This window comes from Ictidomys tridecemlineatus, chromosome 6, assembly GCF_052094955.1.
Source record: "Ictidomys tridecemlineatus isolate mIctTri1 chromosome 6, mIctTri1.hap1, whole genome shotgun sequence".
NCBI classification, from domain to species: domain Eukaryota; kingdom Metazoa; phylum Chordata; class Mammalia; order Rodentia; family Sciuridae; genus Ictidomys; species Ictidomys tridecemlineatus.
In genome coordinates, this window is record NC_135482.1 from 107147475 (window position 1) to 107170841 (window position 23367).

At 43.6% G+C, this 23367-nt stretch overlaps 2 protein-coding genes across 7 annotated transcripts; one reads left to right on the forward strand and one right to left on the reverse strand.

The window, feature by feature from the left end:
* Positions 1-214: 214 nt before the first annotated feature.
* Rhno1 (RAD9-HUS1-RAD1 interacting nuclear orphan 1) lies at positions 215-6924 on the reverse strand. 3 transcript variants are annotated; one of them, XM_078015408.1, is made up of 3 exons: positions 6817-6924; positions 3364-3573; positions 215-1586 (listed from the first exon to the last, which is right to left on the reverse strand). In XM_078015408.1, exons 2-3 carry the CDS (start codon positions 3487-3489, stop codon positions 1032-1034), a joined length of 681 nt encoding a protein of 226 aa, XP_077871534.1. In that variant the 5' UTR covers positions 3490-3573; positions 6817-6924; the 3' UTR covers positions 215-1031. The 3 variants fall into 3 exon arrangements, with proteins under 3 accessions (XP_077871534.1, XP_077871533.1, XP_005334055.2); XM_078015407.1 differs by having other exon boundaries at positions 3322-3573; positions 6817-6923; XM_005333998.5 differs by lacking the exon at positions 6817-6924 and adding an exon at positions 6609-6740 and having other exon boundaries at positions 3322-3573.
* On the forward strand, positions 6265-23250 carry Foxm1 (forkhead box M1). 4 transcript variants are annotated; one of them, XM_005333995.4, is made up of 9 exons: positions 6265-6619; positions 9815-10363; positions 10952-11103; positions 12841-13032; positions 15582-15710; positions 16387-16431; positions 17019-17088; positions 17281-17456; positions 21217-23250. In XM_005333995.4, exons 2-9 carry the CDS (start codon positions 9862-9864, stop codon positions 22231-22233), a joined length of 2283 nt encoding a protein of 760 aa, XP_005334052.1. In that variant the 5' UTR covers positions 6265-6619; positions 9815-9861; the 3' UTR covers positions 22234-23250. The 4 variants fall into 4 exon arrangements, with proteins under 4 accessions (XP_005334052.1, XP_077871530.1, XP_077871532.1 ...); XM_078015404.1 differs by lacking the exon at positions 6265-6619 and adding an exon at positions 6770-7144; XM_078015406.1 differs by lacking the exons at positions 6265-6619; positions 21217-23250 and adding exons at positions 6770-7144; positions 20145-20387.
* The last annotated feature ends 117 nt before the right edge of the window (positions 23251-23367 follow it).

Here is a 23367-nt window from a genome sequence, read left to right on the forward strand (position 1 = left end):
CCAGGCAAGTGCTCTACAACTGAAGCACATCCCCAACCCTTGTGGTTCATTTTCTATGCTTTAAATTCCCATCTATAAAATAAGCAAAACCTGACAGAGTAGGCTTATGTAAAGGCTAAATGATGGGGTTGAATGAGATCACATTTGTATGAGTAAAATGATGGCTGAGACATTTCTTTGGGCAGTCCTTCTGCATTAATTACCATAAACAGTATTCTTTGAAAACTTTCCATATTTATTTACCTCAGTTTAAATCCTTAGCTTAAGAAACCATTTTTCCACCCTATTTAATTTTACAATTTCTTTCAGTTGGAAACAAAAATCCTAAGTGACTATAGTCTGTGACCCCTTCATCCCATTGTATTCATGAAAACAAGGCTTGCTCCATTTTATCTTGCCTTTTCAGATGAGCCAAAGTTGGAGAGGTGGTAGTCAACCATAAAAAGTTTGAGTTTCCTTTGACTTTTTTCCATCCATTAAGTCAAGGAGGAAGCTGCCACTGAACCTCAGAGTTAGTACTCAAAAAATGTGGACTGGGCTGGAGTTGTACAGTGCTGACCTAGCAGGAAGAAAAAAAATCCCAGCACTGGAGGGGGGGGGAGTGGAATTAATTAATTTAAATGAGATAAAGGATTAAAGAATAGTAGTTAAAAGAAATAAAACCTTTTGTGGATAGGCAACATTACCACAATACTAACAGAAGCAAAGTTCTCTAAGAACCTTCTGTTGCCCTTTATTTACATACATTTTAAACAGTTAATGCAAGATATTTACAAATTTTAAACAATAAAAGAAAAATATGAAGTGAATAGTTCATGACACTAAATTCAACTGTTTATGAAATATTTTAAATCTGGGAATTGAATTCCCTTGCTAGGGCTCTAGTTAAAATATTTTTTCTTTTGGCACTATTTCTATTTTATTCTTTCAATAAAGTCTGTTATAAACCAGAAAAAATGACTTTATCAACTTCATGAAAATTAGCAATTTCTGAGACTATGATGAGAGAACATGATGTCCAAGAAATCCAGTCAGCTTTTTACAAGGAACTGGCTACTGTTCAGCTTCCCTCTCTCCTTGAGGTAAGTCAACAGGTGCCTTCGTCTCCTCCATGTGACCTTTATCCCATACTTCTCTTCAGGGGTGTCTTTAACCAGAATAGGTCCAGGTTCTGGGCTGGTAGGAGTACTAGTTTGAAGGACACAGCTTACAAGGCTGTTTTCCCTCTGATCTGGGAAAAAGGAGTTCTCCTTCACAGATGATGACTCTGGGGTCTGGATATCAGGCGGAATGAACACATAAGGAAAGTTCTGAAATACATTTGCTGACAGTTCCCCACAGCTTTGGGGACTGAGCACTGGAATTAAGGGTTTTCTGGAAATGTCCTTTCCTGATTGATTGGGGCACCCCTTTACTAAGGGGATCCCCAGTGTCTCTGAACTGGAAGACAGCTGTGGACTCTCAAAGGTTAGACATGGAAACTTGCAGGTAGATTTTCGGCTTGAATGTCTTGCTTGGTCTTGGTGACGATGTTTCTGGTGGGCTGGGAAACAGCTTTCTATTGTTGTGTCAAACTGAGGTGTTACCTAAGGATCAAAAAAAAAAGTGAACCAACTAGGCCAAGAAAATGACATCCAAAGAGCAGAACCCTAAATGCGGTCCCACTATAGTAATGGACACAGAACAAAAATAGTTATCTAGTAAGACAATAATAATAGATAAAGGGGTCAAGGGTATGGGCTCAGTGGTAGTGTGCTATACCTAGCATGCATGAGGCCCTGGGTTCAATCCCCAGCACCACAAAAATATGTAATAATACTAATAATGGTAACAACAACAACAATAATAATAGAATATGAGCTTTGGGCAAGTTATTCAATCTCTCTGGTTTCAGTTTCCTCCTATATAAGAGAGAGGACAATGCTTCTTTCACTTTATCACATCATATAGCTACAAATGTTTAACTGTCTTTAAACTTCATGAGGGCAGGATTGGGATAGAGCACATACTTAGCATGCTCAAGGCATGGGTTTAATGCCTAGTTCAAAAACAAAAAGAAAACAAAACAGGGCCGGGATTGTGGTTCAGCGGTAGAGCGCTCTCGCCTAGCAGGGGTGGGACCCGGTTTCCATCCTCAGCACCACATAAAAATAAAGGCATTTGTGTTGTGTCCAACTACACCTAAAAAATTAAAAAAGAAAAAACAAAACAAAACAAAAATCATGAGGCAACAACCAGTAATCTTTTTCACCACTGACTTCCCAACATCTTGCAAAGTGCCTGACACACAGAAGGCCTTAAGTAAATAAATGCCAGACTGCAAGAATAGAGCACGAGACATATACAGAAAGTAACTAACATAGGACCTGGCACACAATGAGTACTCCGTAAGTGTTCATTCTCATCCACAGAATTTTAAACTGTAAGTTGCTTCTATAATAATGAAGTAATATGCTTCTTCCAAGCTGTTCTGATCAAGTTATATTTATTAAGCACTGTTAAGCACAGCATATGCTCTTGGCCTTTTTACTATACTATTTCTGTTATATAGTAGCTATATTTTCTTCCTGGATCTCCACCCACTACCCTACCTCCTTTTTTGTGCTGGGAATTGAATCTAGGGCCTTGTGAATACTAAGCAAACCCTCTACCACAGAGTTACATCCCCAGCCTCACTAAGGCAAATATGATATGTGCCATTTTGGGTGATTTTTTTTTTTTTTTTTTTGTCAAGCTTCAATCCATTAAACAGTGGACAGAGTACTTAGCTAAATACTCTATCTTTGACATGAAGTTCAGGGAACAGTCTCATTTTTTATTTGTCTGCCAATGGTCTGGTTTCTCACCTACTTACTAGGAAATGAAACTTTAACACCAAACTTTTGCAGAAGAATGTGGTAGTAAAGACTCCAATTCCATACCTGGGTCTGACCTAAGAAAAGAAGATATACCAGGGAAGATGGCTGACCACAGGAAAGCATACATTGCTTTCATGGACCTTATTCTTTGGAAGCCCTGGTTCAAGAAGAGTTGACATACTTTTTTTTTTTTTTTTTTCCTCTCTTTGTTTTTTTGGTACTTGGGACTGAACCCGAGGCACTTAATCACTGAGTAACATACTCAGATCTTTTTATTTTGAGACAGGATCTCACTAAGTTGCTTAGGGCCTTGCTAAGTTGCTGAGACTGGCCTCCAACTTGCAATCCTCCTTCCTCAGCCTCCCTAGTTGCTGGGATTACAGCTGTGTGCCACCATGCCCAACAATTAAAAGTTGACATTCTAAAAAGCCTAACCATAAAAATCAAAGTAAGGATCCCCTACCCAAGAAGTGATAGTGCTGTGGTCTATAGGCTTGCTGGGCACCTGTCGAGTGTGGGTGATGGGCCTCTGTGGAGCTCCATAGTGATGTTTAGGGCCCTCCAGTGGCTGCTGGTGGAATAACAGCTGAGCTTTGAGGGAAGATTGGCCGCGTCTTCTTTTGGGAGGCATCAATAGGTGAATGAAGGGCAGTTAGTAACCACATGATGCTGGCTGCCTTTGGGTTGTGGAGTAGGTTCCAATTCAAACCCATGCCTGCAGAGAAGAAACAAAAGCTTCGAGAAAACAATTCAGATGACTTCCCAGCTCTTCCTGATACCCTGCCAGTCAATTCAACCACAAACTACCACCTTGACTTCAAAAGATTGTGAGGAGCACAGCCTTTTTTTCTTTTATTTTTTTTTTTTTAAAGTTTTAGATGGACACAATATCTTTATTTTTATTTATTTATTTTCATGTGGTGCTGAGGATCAAACCCAGGGCCTCATGCGTTCAAGGCAAGCACTCTATCACTGAGCTACATTCCCAGCCCAAGCATAGCCATTTATTTTTTTTTTTAATTTTGATTCAGATTCTTGCTAAATTGCTTTGGGACTCACTAAGTTGCTAAGACTGGCTTTGAACTTGTGATCCTCCGGCCTCAGTCCCTCAAGTCACTGGGATTATAGGCAGGTACCACTGCACCCAACAACCACAGCTTCTAATACTAATACATATACCACCAAGCAAAAACACAGTTTTCATATCCAACAAGGCTTATTCAATAAATATTTATTGAGCTCATGTTAACTGCCATACTGGACGCTGGGAATATAAAAAAATGAATATTTATTCAACAATCACTTATTAAATGCCAAACTCTTGGAGCAATACAGAGGTTCCTATCTTAAAAAGAGCTCAGAGTTGGACAGTAGCTTAGTGGTAGACTGCTTGCCAAGCATGCATGGAGATTGGATTCCATCCCTAGCACTGCAAAAAATAAAAGGAACTGAAAGTCCAGCAGAGAACAGACATTTTCAACACAAACAGTACAATATATTTCAATATAATGTTACCATTTGCTTCATGAGAGGCTTTCTGGACAAGGATATTCCTGACCTATGAATGGAATGGCTTGGAGAAGCAAAAGGCAGGGAGCGTTTTCCAGCCTGAGGAACAGCATATACAAAGCCCATCTTGGTAATTCGGGAATTATAAACTCAGTGTGGGTGGGTACAGAGTATGAAAAGAAAGGGTAAGAAATGAGGCTAGACATGTTGTCAATGTCAGGTAGAAAAACCATGTGAAACCATAGGATTTGGACTTGAGCCTCAGTAGTTGAGTATTTTCAAGCAAAGGAATATGATCATATTTGGCTTTTCTTATTTTTTCATCCCAGATAATTTCAAATATAAATAAAAGTAGACTGAATAATATAATGCGCCCCATGTACTCATCACACAGCTCCAACCACCATCAATCCATGACCAACCCTGACCTGACCAGGCTCTGATTAACCCCACCCCTACACTATGTTGAAGAACATATATTGTGAATCATTATATCATTCCCATTTACATAACTAAATAAATCAAATACAGATTCCTTAATATTGTAAAATAACCAGGAAGTATTCAAATTTTCAAATTGTTCCATAAACATCCTAATTTTTAAAAATTTATTTGTGTACTTTATACAGATTATCCTGGCCACAGTATAAAAGGAGAACAATTACTTTGGAAGTGTGAAGACCTGTTAAGAGGTTACTGTGTCATCTAAGTGATGGGGGCCTAAATCCAGGCTGTCAGTGGAGAGGGGAGGCTGACACACAGAGGCAAGGTCCGCAGATACTGTGTCCATTGGATCTAGTAACCCATGAACTTTACTAAGAGCCTTTCCTGTGGAATGGTGGGACAGACAAGTGTGAATACAGTAGGTAGAGAATGAAATGGGAGTTGCGGCTGAGCACACTGGAAAGCCACACAATAGGGCAGAATGGTTCTACTATACAGTACTATACTATTTATTCATTTGATCAACAATAAAAAATTATACACTGTGACTTAAATGACAAAGCAGTGGAGAGAGATATAAAGAAAGAAAAAGGCATAACATCTCCACTCTCAAAGGACTTACATTCTAGTTGATAAGTGAAGAAAAACCAAACACAACAAGGGGTTTCAATGGCTTTATGCTTTTATCGACAGGTTTGTCAGGGAAGGCCTACCTGACCTGAGTGAAGAAAGGAGAAAAAAACAGGTAATGGAAGGACAGGAGCAAAAATTCCAGGTTAAGAGAAGAGTAAATGCAAAGACTCCAAGGTAGAACTCTGACATGTTCAAGAAACTGGCTAAGGCTCTGCCTCCTCTGACTGGCACCACACCCATTCAAGTGTCTTAGCTCAAACCTCTCACCTTCACTTCAATCTCTGTGCTCAGCATGCCTCCTACAGACTGGCAGCTAGAGCACACATAATTCCAACTACTTAGAGACTTTCCCTCCCTTCTTCGTAGAAGGCACTCACTTTTACAGGAAGCCTCAGTTCATCAGAAAAGCCTTCCCTGTCCTAAGGTAAGATCTCATCATAAATAATAGGCAGGAGAATCACCTGAGGCCAGGAGTTCAAAACCAACCTGGACAAAATAGGAGGCCTGGTCCCCCATCTCCCGGCCCCACCCCCTAAAAAATAAATAAATAAAGGCGGTGGGGGTCGGGCCTATCATCCCATCCACTGAGTTTGGGACTGAGGCCAAAACCACAAGTTCGGGGCCAGACGCAGCAACTTAGTGAGACCGTCTCAAATTTTTAAAATAAACAAACAAATAAATAAAAGGGCTGGTGATGTCGTTCAGTGGTAAAGTGTCCCTGGGTTCAATCCCCGATACGGAAAATAGAAAGAAAAAAATCAAAATATCACTGACCTACTTTGTCACTTTACAGCTATAATTACGTATATGTTTATTTGGTTCTTGGACAATGTCTGCTCTGTGACAATGCTCGGGGGAAGGAAAGGACCTCGTCTGTGGTTGTATTTTCAGGCTCTAGAAGTGCCTGGCACACAGCAGCTGCTCGACAAAATTTGAATATGCACTAGTCCTTGTAAAGGTTTGGCTTCAGAGGGGGAAGAGAGATCCGCGGAGAAGACGCGAAGACGCCGCGCTGAGCCAGGGCTCCCGGGGAGTGCGCGCGTGTGGGTTGGAGACCCGCCCTGGAACAGGACGGCAGGCCGCCCGCGGTCGGGGGAACCCGACCCTCTAACTGGATGTAGGCCGAGTGCGATCAACGCGGGATGCAAACAGACTAACTCAGACCTTTAAAGACGGTGAGCAAAGCCGGAGGGGAGCCAGGGCAGCGTCGCCTGGCGGGAAAAGGCGAACGCGCGTGAGGGGGGCCGAGCAGACGGAGGGCGCCAGTCCGGGGTCCCGCCATGCCCCCGCGTCTTCGCACTGCCCTCGGCTCGCCCTCCCCCGGCTGCCAGGCCCCGGCCGCCGCCGCCCCACGAGCCGCCAGCCGCCTTACCCGCCCGGCGGGGCCGCGGCCGCCGCTCCTCTCTGCGCTGAGCGTTCGAACCGGAACGCGGAGACACGTCGGCGCCGATTGGCGACGCTCCGTCACGTGATCGCAACGCTCCGCCGGCGCCAATTTCAAACAGCGGAACAAACTGAAAGCTCCGGTGCCGGACCCCACCCCCGGCCCCGGCCCGGGACCCCCTCCCCTCCCAGGCTCCCCCGGGGTTCCCACCCCTCCCGCACCGCCGGGACCCGGCCGGCCTGGCGCGAGTCCGTTTCCGGGCCCTGGCCCGGCCCCAGGTTGGAGAAGCCACAGGCGGCGGCCCTGGGATCTGGAGGTGAGCGGGGCGCAGGCATGGATCCCGGGCCCTGCCCTGGCGGAGCGGGGAGAAGGGCTCGGGCGCCGCTTCGGAAGGTCCTTCGTGAGTTCATGGCGTCCAGCTGCGGGACGCGGGACGCGAGCGGAGGTTTGGGGCCACTCGGGAAGGGGGTCTGGGCGAGGGTGCAATATATATATATATATATATATATATGCAAATGTATATATATGTATTTTTTTTTCTGCATCCAATCTTCTGGCCTTGGCCATCTCGCTTGTTTCTCCATGCACCCCTTGGGCTTCCCTGCAAGTTTGACTTCTGCACCCTGCCCATGGCTCCAGAAGTGGCCTACTCTCTGAGTAGGGGACTGGGGCTGGGATGAAAACTGAGCTGGTTATGCTTTGAGTAAAAGACCATCACACACACGCACACACACGCTCCCCTGCGCCCGGGTGTTCTCACCATTTGGCAACACTGCCTCCACCCTCTGCTTTTGCAGGATTCTTGAGAGTGTAGCAAGGTTTCCCTGTTCAGAATGGGGATTGGAGCAAAGGAGTGACGCTATAAAGTGTTGGCATTATTAGGAAGAGGCAGGTTAAAGGAGTTGAAGAGAAAATTAAGACTCACTCTGTGGAAAAAAGGGAACAGTGCTTATCTATTGAGGTGAGTGGGCCTGGAGGGATATGAGGCAGAATTAAAATTGAGTTTTGAAAGTAGAGAAAACTGAAATATAGAGGGAAGGAAGATGACAGGGTGGGGAAGGCCTGAGAACTCTAAGCAGATGGTAAATGTCAAAAAAGTGCACTCATTCTTATAGGCATAGAAGGTGTCCTCAAAAGGGTCATGGAATTCCTCTGTCTCTCAAAGGACCTCAAAATATAATGCTAGGATTGTACTTAATGGTAGAATAGTTTGCATATCTATAAAAATCAAAATAACCCCCCCCTTTTTAAAGATAAGATTTCTTAGCATTTCAGAACCACCTTAGCGTATTAATCATAGCACAATCTAGAAGTCCAGAGATAGTTATAGTCTTGGTTCTGGAAGAGAAATTAAATAGTAAAGTAGCATTCTTACAAAGTTAAAATATGGTGGAGCTCAGGATATAGTTCAGTTGGTAGAGTGCTTGCCTTGCATGCACAAGGCCCTGGGTTCAATCCTCAGCACCACCCCCCAAAATAAAACAAAACAAAGGTATTATATGCAAAAACAGCTGGGCATTGTATGAGCACATACCTATAATCCCAGCAGATTGAGGCAGGAGGATTCCAAGTTCAACCTGGAAAAATTAAAACCTGTTTCAAAATAAAAAGGTATGGGGGGATAGTTCAGTAGTAAAGAGCCCCTGGATTCAAACCCCATTACTGGGTGGGGTTGGGTATATGGAAATACTACAGTGTCACTATATAGCTCTTTTGCAAATTGTGAAAAAATACAGTTTTTAAAAATTAATACAAGAGATGAGCACGGTGGCACACACCTATAATCTCAACGACTTAGGAAACTGAGGTAGGCGGATCACAAGTTCAAGGCCAATCAGCAATTTATCAAAGCTCTAAGCAATTTAGCAAGATCCTATCTGAACATGAAAAGGTCTGTGGATATAGTTCAATGGTAAAGTGACCATGTGTTCAATCCCCAGTACCAAAACTTAAAAAAAAAAAAAAAAAAAAAGTAATGCAAGAGGGCTGGGGTTGGGGATCAGTGATAGAGTAGGGATCTGTGAGAGTATTTACTTAGCATTCATAAAGACCCTGGGCTCCATCCCCAGCACTACAAAAAAAAAAAAAAAAAAATCAAGACTCCTGTGAAGTAAATTGTACCCAATAGAGTTGTGCAGTGCAAAATCTGTATTACTTTATCATGGGCTTTTTGAATAAAGAAGTTTTGTGAACTGGGAGATGATTTCTCCAGTGATGTGGCATACTACAATCTACCTTTATCTCCTGATTCTGTAGGCATTGATTGTTATCATTTACTAAGTAAATTGACATAAAAATATAATCTCAGCTACTCAGAGGCTGAGATAGGAGAACCACAGTTTGAGGCCAACCAAGGCAATTTAGTGAGATTCTGTTGAAATGAAAAATGAAAAGGGTTGGAGCCATAGCCCAGTGGTAGAGCATTTCTGGGTTATATTTCTAGAACAATAAGGAAGCAAATATGTATTTGTGTGTCTATGTACACAAATATATACACACACATTTATACAAGGGCTTTATCTAATACATACACATATTTGTACAAAGGCTTTACTAAGAATAAGTTATTGGATCAGAGTTTTGTTCGGGCTTCTAATTATCATGTTTTCCTATTTCAGCATTTTCCATTTCCATCCCTATAGCCACTATAAGTAATCTATCTGTATTATAAATGGCAATAATAGTTTTCAACATTTTTGCAGCTGTCTCACTCATTCTTGTAGTCATTCTTAAGCTTCCAGGAGACATTTCCAGGAGACATTTGACTATCTCCAGTCCAATCTGTCTCCCCCAACCACCTTGAATTACTTGCTACAGTTGTAGCTTTCTTTGGCCAGTAGGGTTTATCTCCTTATTGTCTGAGGTTTTTATAAAGGCCTTTAGGCTTATGTTCTTGACCATATGTGCAGAGGAACACCTTTCTGTGAGAGAACCCCTTCTCAGCTTAACAATCTCTTTATGTCCTGCTGTTCCTTGTACCTTGTAGGGTCCATTCTTGTGATTCTCAATGGAGAGTGAAAGCACAGATTAATAATGAAAACCAGCCCCCGGCGGCCACTGATTCTCAAAAGACGGAGGCTGCCTCTTCCTGTTCAAGATGCCCCACGTGACACACCAGAGGAGGAACCTAAGAAACCCCCTGCCCAAGAGGAGCCTAGTCAAGCACAGGCCTCCAAAGAGGTGGCCGAGTCCAACGCTTGCAAGTTTCCAACTGGGATCAAGATTATTAACCACCCTACCATGCCCAACACGCAGGTGGTGGCCATCCCCAACAATGCTGATATCCAAAGCATCATCACAGCATTGACTGCCAAAGGAAAGGAGAGTGGCAGCAGTGGGCCCAACAAATTCATCCTTATCAGCTGTGGGGGAGCCTCAACTCACCCTTCAGGACGTCAGCCTCAACCCCAGACCAGCAATGATTCCAAGAGGACAGAAGTTATTACAGAAATATTGGGACCAAAGCCTGCCACTAGGGATGCAAATGTTCTTAGACCACCTGGACCCACTCTGGGGCAGAGACTGGAGAACTGTGGTATGTGGTCTGCAAGGCAAAGGGATGAGGAGACTGGCGTTTCCTCTCTAGTGGCGAGTCAGCCATGTTGATGCCCTCAACAGATAGGCTGAACCCAGGGAAAGTCTTGACTTTTTCATCCTTAAATCTTGATACAGATTCTCTGGTACTGTCAAGAGAGTTATAATCATAACTTAGCATTTTTATTGCCTTCTCAATTTTGGGAAATGATTTATTATTTTGGTTTATTCTTTCCATTGAACTTGTAAGGAATTAAATCTTTCTTCATTGTAAAGGAGCAAACTAAAGTATGAGAAAGAAAAGTTGTGTAGATATTAAGGAACTCATTTGTAAGGTTGCTACAACTGATGACTAAGGTTTAGTGTGGCTCATACTGAAATGCAATTTGAACTATGCTCTTGAATTTCTCCTGAAACCCATTTTGGATTAGAGTAACTTAGAGCTATGGGAGATTTACTGTGTGTTCTCTTGTCCCTAAGGGTAGAAGAGTGATTCCCTAACCACCAATACTGATGGGCCTATTGGGATAAGCAGCTGATCCTATTGGATCAGGCAGCTAAGTGGGGTCTTGAATTGTTTTCCCTCTAGCTGGTGGTGACACAACAGGCTGCCCCCTGGACAACAGCTTAACCAACATCCAGTGGCTTGAAAAGATGAGTTCTGATGGACTGGGCTCCTGTAGCATCAAGCAAGAGATGGAGGAAAAAGAGAATTGTCACCCGGAGCAGAGTCAGGTTAAGGTAAACCATTCTGTCATTCATTAGGAAAATCAGAGCCAATGCAGGGAATTTCTAAGAGGAAAAATGGATCAAGTGGCTTGCTGGAACAGAATTTCCAAGTTCTAGTAAAAGCACTCAGTGCTCTTCTGTATAACTTTTGAGCTACTTTCTACCTGAGTTCTTTTTCTCCCCATCTGTGAAACTTCCTTGAGGGCAGACTCTGAGCACTGGGTTTAGTATTCTACCCTTCTAGATATTCAAGAAATGAGTAATAGTCTTACTTTGGGAAGCTATTTGAACTTTAAGTAAGAACACAGCTATATAAATTGACTATAGCTTTTTTTTTTTTTTTTTGGTACTGGGGATTGCACCCAGGGGTGCTTTACCACTGAGCTACATCCCCACCCACCCCACCCCCTTTTTTTTTTCAGACAGATCTCACTAAGTTGCTTAGGGCTTTACTAATGCGCTGAGGTGGCCTCAACTTGCTATCCTCCTGCCTCAGCCTCCTGAGTCACTGAGATTACAGTGTGTACCACCATGCCTGGCTTGAGTATGACATCTTATTTGTTGGAAGATATTCTGTAATATTAATAGAAAATAAAGTGAACTAGGGGTGAATTTTAAATACTTTTCCAGCAATGAAAATTTATTTATCAGTTATGTAGTCTGTTTTTATTTTGTTCATAGTCACCAATATCACACATTTAGATTCTTTAGTATATACCCTTTAATCATTCATTCATTCATTAAAAGTGAAAATTTACATGAAGCTGGCCATGGTAGTGCACGCTTGTAATCCCAGCAGCTCAGGATGCTGAGGCAGGAGGATCGTGAGTTCAAAGCCAGCCTCAGCAAAAGCAAGGTGCTAAGCAACTCAGTGAGACCCTGTCTCTAAATAAAATACAAAATAGAGCTGGAGATGTGGCTCAGTGGTTGAGTGCCCCTGAGTTCAATCGCCAATACTGCCCCCCCAAATTGCATGAATGTATACATTAGAAAGTATTTTTATGTGGTGCTGAGGATGGAACCCAGCGCCTCACACGTGCTAGGCAAGTGCTCTACTGCTGAGCCACCACCCCAGCCCTCCTTAGTAAATATTAATTGAATCATATACTTAAATATTCAATTGTACTTTATAAAGTTCTATCTTAATTTTTTGTTGTTGTTGCTGGTGATTGGACTCATGGCTTTGTGCATGGGAGGCAAGCACTCTACCACCTGAGCTAAATCCCCAGCCCGATCTTAATTTTTAAAAAGCAAATGATCAGGTCTTTGTCCAAGATTTAGCCAGATGTATGCTTTGAAGACATTTATCTGTCCCATGTTCATGAGAATGTTTTTCACAAACATTGGAACAAGATGGGTTATTCACAGCATATCAGAGTTGACTACAAGTCTAAAAAATGGTCATAGATTAGTACAATAAAATCTCATAGTCTATAACCCAGCTCTGAATATTTTCAACTAGGAGAGAATGAACTTCCTCTTAATATTGAACAATATCTTCAACAAAATGAATGACATCAGAGAAGTAGTTCCTCACTCACTACAATCTAGGCTAGGTCATTGAAGATCCTAATCCTAAAATTTATGCCACTGTGGAACAGCAGTCTCAAATGAGTGGGATTCTAGGATATCTCTATGGGAAAAGGTTCCTCTAGAGGATGTTCTCAAGGGGCTCTGGTTGGAGAAGTTCTTGTGAACTCTCTTTGTCATTCCCTCTTCTCTTTCCTTTTGACTTCTCACATTCCTCAGATGGAAGAGCCCTCAGGAACATCAACATCCTGGCAGGACTCTGTGTCTCAGCGACCGCCTTACTCTTACATGGCCATGATACAGTTTGCCATCAACAGCACTGAGAGGAAGCGCATGACCTTGAAGGACATCTATACTTGGATTGAGGACCACTTCCCCTATTTTAAGCATATTGCCAAGCCAGGCTGGAAGGTAACATATCCCATAACCACTAAAGTCAAAGTCACTATGGCCCAAGCCTGACAGATGGTTTCTGCTGTTGTACTGCACTTTGTATCTAGCCCTCTGGGTCAGACATTAAGTGCAAAGGATGCTAGAACTATAAACAGATGTGTCTTTGGATTGTAACTGATCCCACTGAATCTAAGCAAAATCATCAATGACAGGCACAGAGATGCATGCCTTTATACCCAGTAACTCAGGAGGTGATGCCAGAGGATTGCAAGTTCAAAGCCAACCTCAACAACTTAGTGAGACCCTGCCTCAAAATAAAAGATATCAACAAGATCCCTATAACGACTTCCTTGGTTACCACATGAGGTTTACAGAGAGACTTCAGTGTAGTACCCAAGCCTACCTTTGTGCCACACTGAACAGTACCTGCAGCTGGAGTAGTGAAGTAATTTTATGAAAAGATTTGTGTGTGTGTGTGTGTGTGTGTGTGTGTGTGTGTGTGTGTGGTGGTGGTGGTGGTAGGGGTTGAACTCAGGGCCTTATGCATGCAAAGCAAGCACTTTATCAACTGAGCTATATTCCCAGCCCCTTATGAAAATATCTTAATAAAAAAGAATCAGAACACTGAGATTCACAAGATTGATCTCCGGTAATGTCACATACCATTTACAGTTCACAGGTTCAAAGTTACAAGTCAAGTTTTTAGAGAGGTATTTAATTCTAAGATAAAGATGGTCTGTCCCTGTTTTGTTTCATTTTCCCCACAGTAGAACTCTTAACTTCACACTCTTAATTAACTTAAATTCCTAGTTTTGGGGTTCGGGTTGGGGATGTGGCTCAGTGTTAAGAGTGCTTACCTGGCACATGTGAGGCACTGGGTTCCATCCTCAGCACCACATAAAAATAAAATAAAGGTATTATGTCTATCTACAACTAAAAATATACATATATTTATATATTTGTGTGTGTATATACACACATACACAGATATATAATAAATAAAAATTCCTAGTTTCTTTCTTTCTCCTTATCTGTTTCCCTATTAATTGCTATTTCACAGTCTTTGCCTTCCTAGCTCTCCAGGGTGTGGTTTTTTGTTTTTTTGGTTTTTTTTTTTTTTTTTTAGTGCTGAGGATTGAACCTAGGGCCTCACATATGCTAGGCAAGTGCTCTTCCACTGAACTATAACCCTAGCTCTACCAGGTCTTTCCTTGTTTGCACACAAGCACGTGTGTGCATTAAACTTTATTTATTTATTTATTTATTTATTTATTTATTTATTACTAGGCATTGAACCCAAGGGTGCTTTACCACTAAGCTATACCCCCAGCCCTTTTTATTTTTTATTTTGAGACAGGATCTTTCTAAATTGCTGAGGCTGCCTTTTAACTTGCAATCCTCCTGCCTCAGCCTCCCAAGTCAGTGAAATTACAAGTGTGTGTCACTGTGCCCAACTCCTTTTTTATATTTCGCTGAAAACTTTTTTTACCTTTTGGGTAGAAATGGGATTTGTTGGGCTGGGGATATAATTTAGAGGTAGAGCTCTTGCCCAGCATGCACTAGGCCCCGAGTTCAATTCTCAGTTCCACATAAAAACAACAACAAAATAGATTTGCCTGAAAGGGTTATCAGACTTCTACTGGAACCAGCAGGTGGCTGCCTCTTTGCTGATTCTGCATTTGGCCCCAGTGTAGACTGTCCTAACTGTGAAACTTTGCCTACCCAGTGCCACATAGAGGCCCTGGCTATGGACATCAAATCTTAGATCATATTTGATTCCCAGAGTGATATATCCCTGAATCCCAAAACCAGTTTCCCAATATCTAAAAAATTTTTATTGGTTTTGGTACCAAGGATTGAACTCAGAGGTGCTTAATCACTGAGCCACATTCCTATCCCTTTTTATTTTTTATGTTGAAACAGGGTCTCACTAAGTTGCAGAGGGTCTCACTAAGTTGATGAGGCTGGCCTTGAATTTGAAGTCCTTCTGCCTTAGCCTCTCAGGCCACTGGGATTATAGGCATGTGTCACCATGACCAGCCTGAAAAGTTATTTTTTTCTTTCATACTCCCAATACCTTTAGATCTTTATTGACGTGCAAAAGACAGTCTGCTCATTTCTCCTACTGCAGTAGGATCTCTGAAAAACACATTGGCTGCCTGGCTCAGATTGACTTCCTCTCCCCACACAGATGTAGTGGCAGGCAGAATTTGCAGATGTGAAGTTCTGCAAAGGGTTCTCCTTTTCACCCAGATCCTGTGCCATGATAGAGAGCTGGAAGAGAGGGGGAAGCTTCGGTCCCAAGGCGATGAGCCTGGGGGCAAGCCAGGTCTTTTCTTTGTTACCATCCCAAGGAGTGGCACCAGGCTTTATCCCCATGGAACAGAAGGACAAACAGCTGAGATTGTTAAGTGTGCAGTGTCAGGAAGAGAGTTGCTAACAGGCAATGTTACAGGGAGCCTGGACAAAGCCTGTGCTAAGCACGTGGGATACACTCCCACTGGCTTCAAAGATGATGTTTTTGAAGCTAAATTAGCTGATAACGGGTCTCCTTCCTCTCATTTCAGAATTCCATTCGCCACAACCTTTCCCTCCATGACATGTTTGTTCGGGAGACATCTGCCAATGGCAAGGTCTCCTTTTGGACCATTCACCCCAGTGCCAATCGCTACTTGACGTTGGACCAGGTGTTTAAGGTGAGTATCCTCCTTTCTTCTAAATAGGATCAGTATTGGAGGTCATAGCGGACATCTCAAGAGGGACAGACTCTCCTCATGATGTTCTCATTTGGTCGGAGAGTTAGGAGCCAGCCAGCCAATTAACAACTTGCTGAAATAAGTAGAGTTGACAAATAACCAAATAATGCACTTTTGTGGACTGGGGCATGAGAAGACTGTTCTGATCCAACATAGAGGACTTCCTAGAGCGGTGCTTCCCTAATTCCCCTGTGAATAAGAATTTCCTGGGACACTTGTTACACTACAGCTCTCCAGGCCGTATTGTTCTAAAATCAGGAGCCTATCGGAGTTCCTGGTTCAGTGGATCTGGAATGGACCCAGAAATTTGTATTTTTCACAAGCATCTCAGGTGATTCTTACAGAGAAAGTCTGGGAAGGTTGCTCTAAAAACACCCTTCTTTAGGCTAGAGACTAGAAGCTGAGCCATCAGAACATCTTTTCAGAAAGATGCTATTGTTTGGGGACCTGAGTGCCCATAAGGCTGTGGGTAGCTGTAACCATTCTGGGAGGGACAGTTGTTCAGGGTGTCCCTCGGCATCCATCAGGAGTAGGTTTTTTTCCCAGTCTGGTCAGATTGACCACGTTGGTGGTAACTTCATCTCATTTCTCTCCCACAATGCTTGGCCGCCACCAGCCACTGGACCCAGGGTCTCCACAATCGCCCCAGCACTTGGAATCAGTAAGATTCTTTTCCTCTGGCTCGGGGCTTGGCCTTGTTTTCCTTTCACTGCTCAGCATGGCTTTAGTGGGCAAAGACATGGGGATGGGATTCTATGGCTGTGTGACTGCCAGCCCAGCACACATAGCACCCAGAGGATCTGGGAGTGAGGAACATGAGACTGCTATTGCCACTCCTCTTTACCCTCCCATGAGCATCACAAAGATGCACTGAGCAACACAGAGCAGGGCACAGCAGGAGAACATGCCATTGCAATTGCCTGGCATAGGCCTTGCAGGTGACAGTTTGTTCCCTCTGCCTTACCTCTTTACTACTAAGATAACTATATGCTTTAGCATCCTCTGGGGGTGGTGAAGACCCATGGGTGAGGTGGTAGGACTGTCCTGCCATCACATGACCCTATGCCATCCACCTGTCCCCTAAACAAGGCTTGAGATATTATGCTTACCCGCATCCCTCCCTCAGATTGGCTTTTACTTTCTGGGCTGTTGGTTAGCTCAAGTGCACCAGCACAGCCTGTGGGGTTCTGCTATCGCCCTTTACCTTATTAACCTAGGTTTCTTTCTTTTCCAATCTTCCACATGCAGCAGCAGAAACGACCCAATCCTGAGCTCCGCAGGAATATGACCATCAGAACGGAACTCCCACTGGGTGCACGTGAGTACAGGAAAGTGGGCCTCAGGCCCAAGCCTTGTTCTGGGGGCATGTATGGTCTTTAGGGAATCAGACTCCAGATTCTGTTTTCACCTCACAGGGATCTGAACCCAGAGAAGGACAGCAAAACTCCTGGTACTGAGAAGGGGAGAACCCCTCGCCCTTCTCTTCCTGATCACTCCTGTTTCCTCCTAGGGCGGAAGATGAAGCCTCTGCTTCCTCGGGTCAGCTCATACCTGGTGCCCATCCAGTTCCCCGTGAACCATTCACTGGTGCTGCAGCCCTCAGTGAAGGTGCCACTGCCCCTGGCAGCTTCACTCATGAGCTCCGAACTTGCACGTCATAGTAAGCGAGTCCGCATTGCCCCCAAGGTGAGTGCCCTCTGCTTTTCTGTGAAGAGAGGCTCCAGTCCCTCCTGGGTGTTCCTTGAGATTCTAAATCTAGTTGAGTAGTCAAGGCATAAACACAGGAAAACTGAATAAGAGCTAAAAAGAAATTTAGATTATGACATAAGTAGTATCAAAAGCCGATTACTACCTGATGAGTTTAAAACAACGAAGACAGGGGCAGGAGATGTGGCTCAAGCGGTAGCGCACTCGCCTGGCATGTGTGTGGCCCGGGTTCCATCCTCAGCACCACGTACAAACAACGATATTGTGTCCGCCGAAAACTAAAAAATAAATATTAAAAAAAAAAAAAAACAACGAAGACAAAGGTGATTATGAGGGGCTGGGGATGTGGCTCAAGCGGTAGTGCACTCGCCTGGCATGCTTGCAGCCCGGGTTCGATCCTCAGCACCACATACCAACAAAGATGTTGTGTCTGCCGAAAACTAAAAAATAAATATTAAAAATTCTCTCTCTCTTGGGCTGGGAATGTGGCTCAGGCGGTAGTGCGCTCGCCTGGCATGCGTGAGGCCCGGGTTCGATCCTCAGCACCACATACCAACAAAGATGTTGTGTCCGCCGAAAACTAAAAAATAATAAATATTAAAAATTCTTTTCTCTCTCTCTCTCTCTCTCTCTCTCTCTCTCTCTCTCTCTCTCCTCTTTAAAAAAAAAATTCTCTCTCTCTTTCCCTCTTTTTTTTTTTTAAGGTGATTATGACAGGTGGGCTGGGGCAGTTAGGGAAAAATCCAGAAGGGAGGCAAATCTTAGAAGAAGTGGATCTGGGAAAGCCAAAGAGCTGCCAGGCATGGTGGTACATGCCTATAATCACAGCAACTCAGGAGGATGAGGTCAAAGGATCACAAGTTCTAAGCCAGCCTCAGCAACTTAGTGAGACCCTATCTCAAAATAAAAAGAGCTAGGGATGTAGCTCAGCAGCAAAGTATCCATGGGACATGAGTTCAATCCCAATACCACAAAAAAAAAAACATAAATTAATCGAAAAAGACCCACATATTGACAGTTTAGTACAAGGTCTTCCATATTTTACCCATGCTCATAGTATGGCATACTATGCCATTGGCGGTACTGGGGATAGAACCCAGGGCCTCACACATGCCAGGCAAGCACTCTACCACTGAGCTATATCCCCAGAATAGTAAATCCAGGAACTCTATCACTGACTACATTCCCAGCCCTTTCTTTTTTTCTTTTTTCTTTTTTTTTTTAAAGAGAGAGAGAGGGAGGAGAGAAAGAATTTTAATATTTATTTTTTAGTTATCGGTGGACACAACATCTTTGTTTGTATGTGGTGCTGAGGATCGAACCCGGGCCGCACGCATGCCAGGCGAGCGCGCTACCGCTTGAGCTACATCCCCAGCCCCCAGCCCTTTCTATTTCTTATTTTGAGACAAAGTTCTACTAAATTGCCAAGGCTAAATTTGAACTTGTGATCCTCCTGCCTCAGACTCCCAAGTAACTGGGATACAGGTGCCACTGTGCCTGGCTTCCATGAGATCTTATTGGGTTAGAAAAAGACAGTGGCCCATGCTTATAATATTAAATATTCAGAGGAGACTGAGGCAAGAGGATCACAAGGTCAAGGCTATTCTGGGCAACTTAGCAAGATTGTCTTAAATATAATAGGATAAAAGAAGATGGAGAACTGGGGGTGTAGCTCAGTGCATAGAGCACTTGCCAACTCTGTCCACAAGGTCATGGGTTCATTCACCAGTACCAAACACACACAAAAAGACGTCACAGAAGTTCTTCCCAGGTACTTGGTATAGTTCTAATTTATTGCTTTTTATGTCCGCATAACATTCACAGATTATTGACTCTTATATTTTTTATGGAAATATTTTGTTTCTGGGCTATTGTTTTTTTCCAAATGTTTTTTAGTTATACAAGGATACAATATCTTTATTTTGTTTATTTATTTTTATGTGGTGCTGAGGATCGAACCCAGTGCCTCACATGTGTAAGGCAAGTGCTCTGCCACTGAGCCACAACCCCATCCCTTATTTCTGGGTTTTTACCCTATGAACAATAATGTGATAAATATCTTTGCAGCAATCTTTCTTACTAGTGCTTTTATGTCTATGAGATAAAGTCCCAGATATGAAATTGCTAAGTGAGAAGGTATTCTAAATTTTACTAAATATTTCTAGATTGTATTCCAAAAACCTGTGATGATTCATATTTCAAACAGCAATATAAGAACTATATAATCACTGGCAATTGGTATTATTAGTCTTTTTAATATTTGCCAATCTCAGGGCTGGGAATGGAGCTCAGTGGTAGAGTGTTTGCCTAGCAGGAACAAGGCCCTAGGTTTGATCCACCAGCACCACCACCACCAAAAAAAAAGGTTACCAATATTTGCCAGTGTAATGCTATGTTTCCTTGTTGATTCATAAGATTGAGCACCTTCTCATTATATTTGGTCACTTGAAGTTGTCTTCAGTGAATTGCTTATTTATGGAATGGACATTGCCCATTTTTCTGTAGGGTCTTGTTATTAATTTGTGAGAGCTCTATTAGTAAAATATTGTTTTTATATGTTTATGCTGAAGATATTTTTCTGCTTCTCCTGCTTGGTTCCTAACTGTGTATGGTCTCTCTGGCCACAGTAAAATTGTATGTAATCAATATGTCTTTCTTCTCTTGCAGCTTCTGGGCTTCCTGTCTTGGTTAAGCAGGTCACCCTACCCTCAGATTGTGCATGTAGTCTTCTAGATTTGTATGACTTTCAAATTTTAATTTTTATGTTTAAATCTTTATATAAATGGGTTTGATCTCCAACACCACAAAGAAATCTTTGTACCCAGTGTAAAATATATATTCAATTTTATTTTCTCTGAGGTGGATTCTAATTATGCCAGTACCACATTAAATATTCTTACCTTTTTTTCCCTCCTGTTTGGTGTTAAGAATTGAACTCAGGGCTGGGGATGTGGCACAAGTGGTAGCACGCTCGCATGGCATGCGTGCGGCCCGGGTTCGATCCTCAGCACCACATACAAACAAAGATGTTGTGTCTACCGAAAACTAAAAAATAAATATTTTTTTAAAAAAAATCTCTCTCCCTCTCTCTCTCTTTAAAAAAAAAAAAAGAATTGAACTCAGAGCCTCTGTTACTGAGCATGTGCTCTATGTGCTCTACCACTAAGCTAGACCCCCAATTCCAATTCATTCATCTTTTATCCCCAGAATGGAATTACAACCTTCATCATATATATTATATTCTCATATTTAAAAGAAGCTTTTAATTGTATAAAACCAGAGATATGAAAAATTGTGCTCTATCTGTATGAATAAGAATTGTAATGTATTCTGCTGTTATAAATAAAAATTAGAATTTAAAAATAAATAAAAGAAGCTTTTAAGGACTGGGAATATAGCTCAGTTAGTAGAATGCTTCCTTCGCATGCACAAGGCCCTGGGTTCAATCCCCAGCACCACACACAAAAAAAAAAGTGAAACATTTAAAAGCTTTTAAGATTTTACAAAGACAAGAGAGCTGATGGCATATTTCAGTGGTAGAGTACTTAACCTAGCATGCATGAGGCCCTGGGTTCCATCCCCAGCAACACAAAGGGAAAAAAAAGGAAAGAAAATTTTAAATAGTATGACAAGATGATCGGTACCAGTATGTCACTTTGTTTGGTGATGGTTCTATATCCAGCCTGGTAGCAGCTGGTTGAATGTGACCCCTTTTACCTTGCCTCTGCTTCCCTTTCAGCTGCTACTAGCTGATGAGGGCATAGCCCCTCTTCCTACTGCGGGACCAGTGAAGGAGGAGAAACCCTTGCTTGGAGAAGGGCTGTTGCCTTTGCTTCCAATTCAGTCCATCAAGGAAGAGGAAACTCAGCATGGGGAGGACATGCCACAGTTAGCAAGACCCATCAAAGTGGAGAGCCCTCCCTTAGAAGAGTGGCCCTCCCCCTGCCCATCATTCAAAGAGGAGCTGTCTCACTCCTGGGAGGATTCCTCCTGCTCTCCTACCCCAAGACCCAAGAAGTCCTACAGTGGGCTTAAGTCCCCAGCCCGATGTGTCTCAGAAATGCTCGTGATTAAACGAAGGGAGAAGAGGGAGATGAGCCGGTCTCGAAGGAAACAGCATCTGCAGCCTCCCTGTCTGGATGAGCCCGAGCTGGTCTTCTCAGAGGGCCCCAGCACATCCCGACGAGCTACTGAGGCCCCCCTCCTGGCAGAGCCTGTCTCCCACCTGAGCTGCCTCCAGGAGGAGGGAGGACCTTTCAAGACCCCCATTAAGGAGACTCTGCCCATCTCCTCCACACCAAGTAAATCTATCCTCCCCAAAACCCCTGAATCCTGGAGGCTCACACCCCCAGCCAAAGCAGAGGGTCTTGATTTCAGCCCAGTACGAACCCCCCAGGGCGCCTTTGGCTCCCTGCCTGACTCCCTGGGGCTGATGGATCTGAGCACCACGCCGCTGAAAAGCATTCCCCTCTTTGACTCACCCCGAGAGCTCCTCAATTCAGAACCCTTTGATCTTGCCTCTGACCCCTTTAGCAGCTCTTCCCCCTCTGATGTGGAAGTTCCCAAGCCAGGCTCTCCAGAGCTTCAGGTTCCCAGTCTTTCGGCCAATCGTTCTCTGACTGAAGGTCTGGTTCTGGACACGATGAATGACAGCCTCAGCAAGATCCTGCTGGATATCAGCTTCCCTGGCCTGGAGGAGGACCCATTGAGCTCTGACAACATCACCTGGTCTCAGTTTACTCCTGAACTACGGTAGAGACTGGACTTGACCTTGCCTTGCTGCTCAAGCTGTCCACCATTCCAGGCATTCATGTGGCTGGGCAGTCCCAAGGCTCAGTGTACCCCAATCCCTCTGAGTGAGGACAGCAGGCAGGGACCATGCTGCTCCTCTTAGCTCCCCAGCCTGATTATGCCAAGGCAGCAGTCACACCTTAACTGCTGCTGGGACCTTTGCAAGCAGTAGGGTAACTGGTCTCTGTGCCACCTATGCTTCTTGAGAGAATCTGATTCCTCTACTCTCCTTGCCATAAGCTGAAGGGTGAGAATGGCAAAAGTAACGGTAAAAAGGAGTTAGTACTTCCCCAAACCGTTTTCATTCTGTGCCCAGCAGTCTCACCTTCCCTGCTCCTTGTAGGGTGACCCTTGTAAATAGTGTAAATTTTCCAAATTATCCTCTAATTATAAATGTAAGCTTATTTCCTTAGATCATTATCTAGAGACTGCCAGAAGGTGGGCAGGGTAACAAGGGGTTGCAATTTGCCTCTGTTCCTTGCTTTTGGTTCCTGGAGAAGGGCAGGACCTGCAGTGCAGGTTTCTTCCTGACCCAAGGTACCTAGCTCAAGGGTTCTTTACTGTAGACACCCAATCTGCTTCCCAGGGTCCCTCTTATTGCTCCTTCCTCCTACCTCCCCATGTTTCCAAGTCAGCTTTCCTGCAAGAAATCCTGGTTTAAAAGGTCTCATATCGGGTCAAGAGTCGAATTTTGGGGTGGTTGGGTAAATGCATCTACAGAAAAGTGAATAAGTGCCCAGATGTGCCCCCTATTAGATGTTTCTCTGATAATGTTCCTAATCATGCCAGGGAGACTAGAATTGACGAGAACTCAGGCGGAGGCTTGAGAAAGTGGAAAGGACCCCTGACCTGCCTGGCTTCCTTAACTTGCACCTCAGCTTTGCAAAGAGCCACCCTGGGCCCCAGCTGACTGCATGTACATGAGCCAGCTCAATAACACTACTGTAACTACCTACCAAATAAAATCCAGGGTGGACCTGCTGGTCTCTGTGGTCTCAGTATCTGGAAGGGTTGGAAAAGAAAGTGGGTAATGGTGGATATGGTGGTATTGGGGAGAAACAAGGCCTGCAGCTCTCAGTGGGAGCACACTGGGAGAATG

Coding starts and splice junctions, on each gene's coding strand:
- Rhno1 (XM_078015407.1), bottom strand. CDS start 3,489: ATGCCTCCCAAAAGAAGACGCGGCCAATCTTCCCTCAAAGCTCAGCTG. Junction 1,587..3,321: donor ACAGCACTATCACTTCTTGG/GTAGGGGATCCT, acceptor TTTGATCCTTAG/GTAACACCTCAGTTTGACAC.
- Foxm1 (XM_005333995.4), top strand. CDS start 9,862: ATGAAAACCAGCCCCCGGCGGCCACTGATTCTCAAAAGACGGAGGCTG. Junction 13,033..15,581: donor TTGCCAAGCCAGGCTGGAAG/GTAACATATCCC, acceptor CTCTCATTTCAG/AATTCCATTCGCCACAACCT. Junction 16,432..17,018: donor CGCCCCAGCACTTGGAATCA/GTAAGATTCTTT, acceptor TTCCACATGCAG/CAGCAGAAACGACCCAATCC.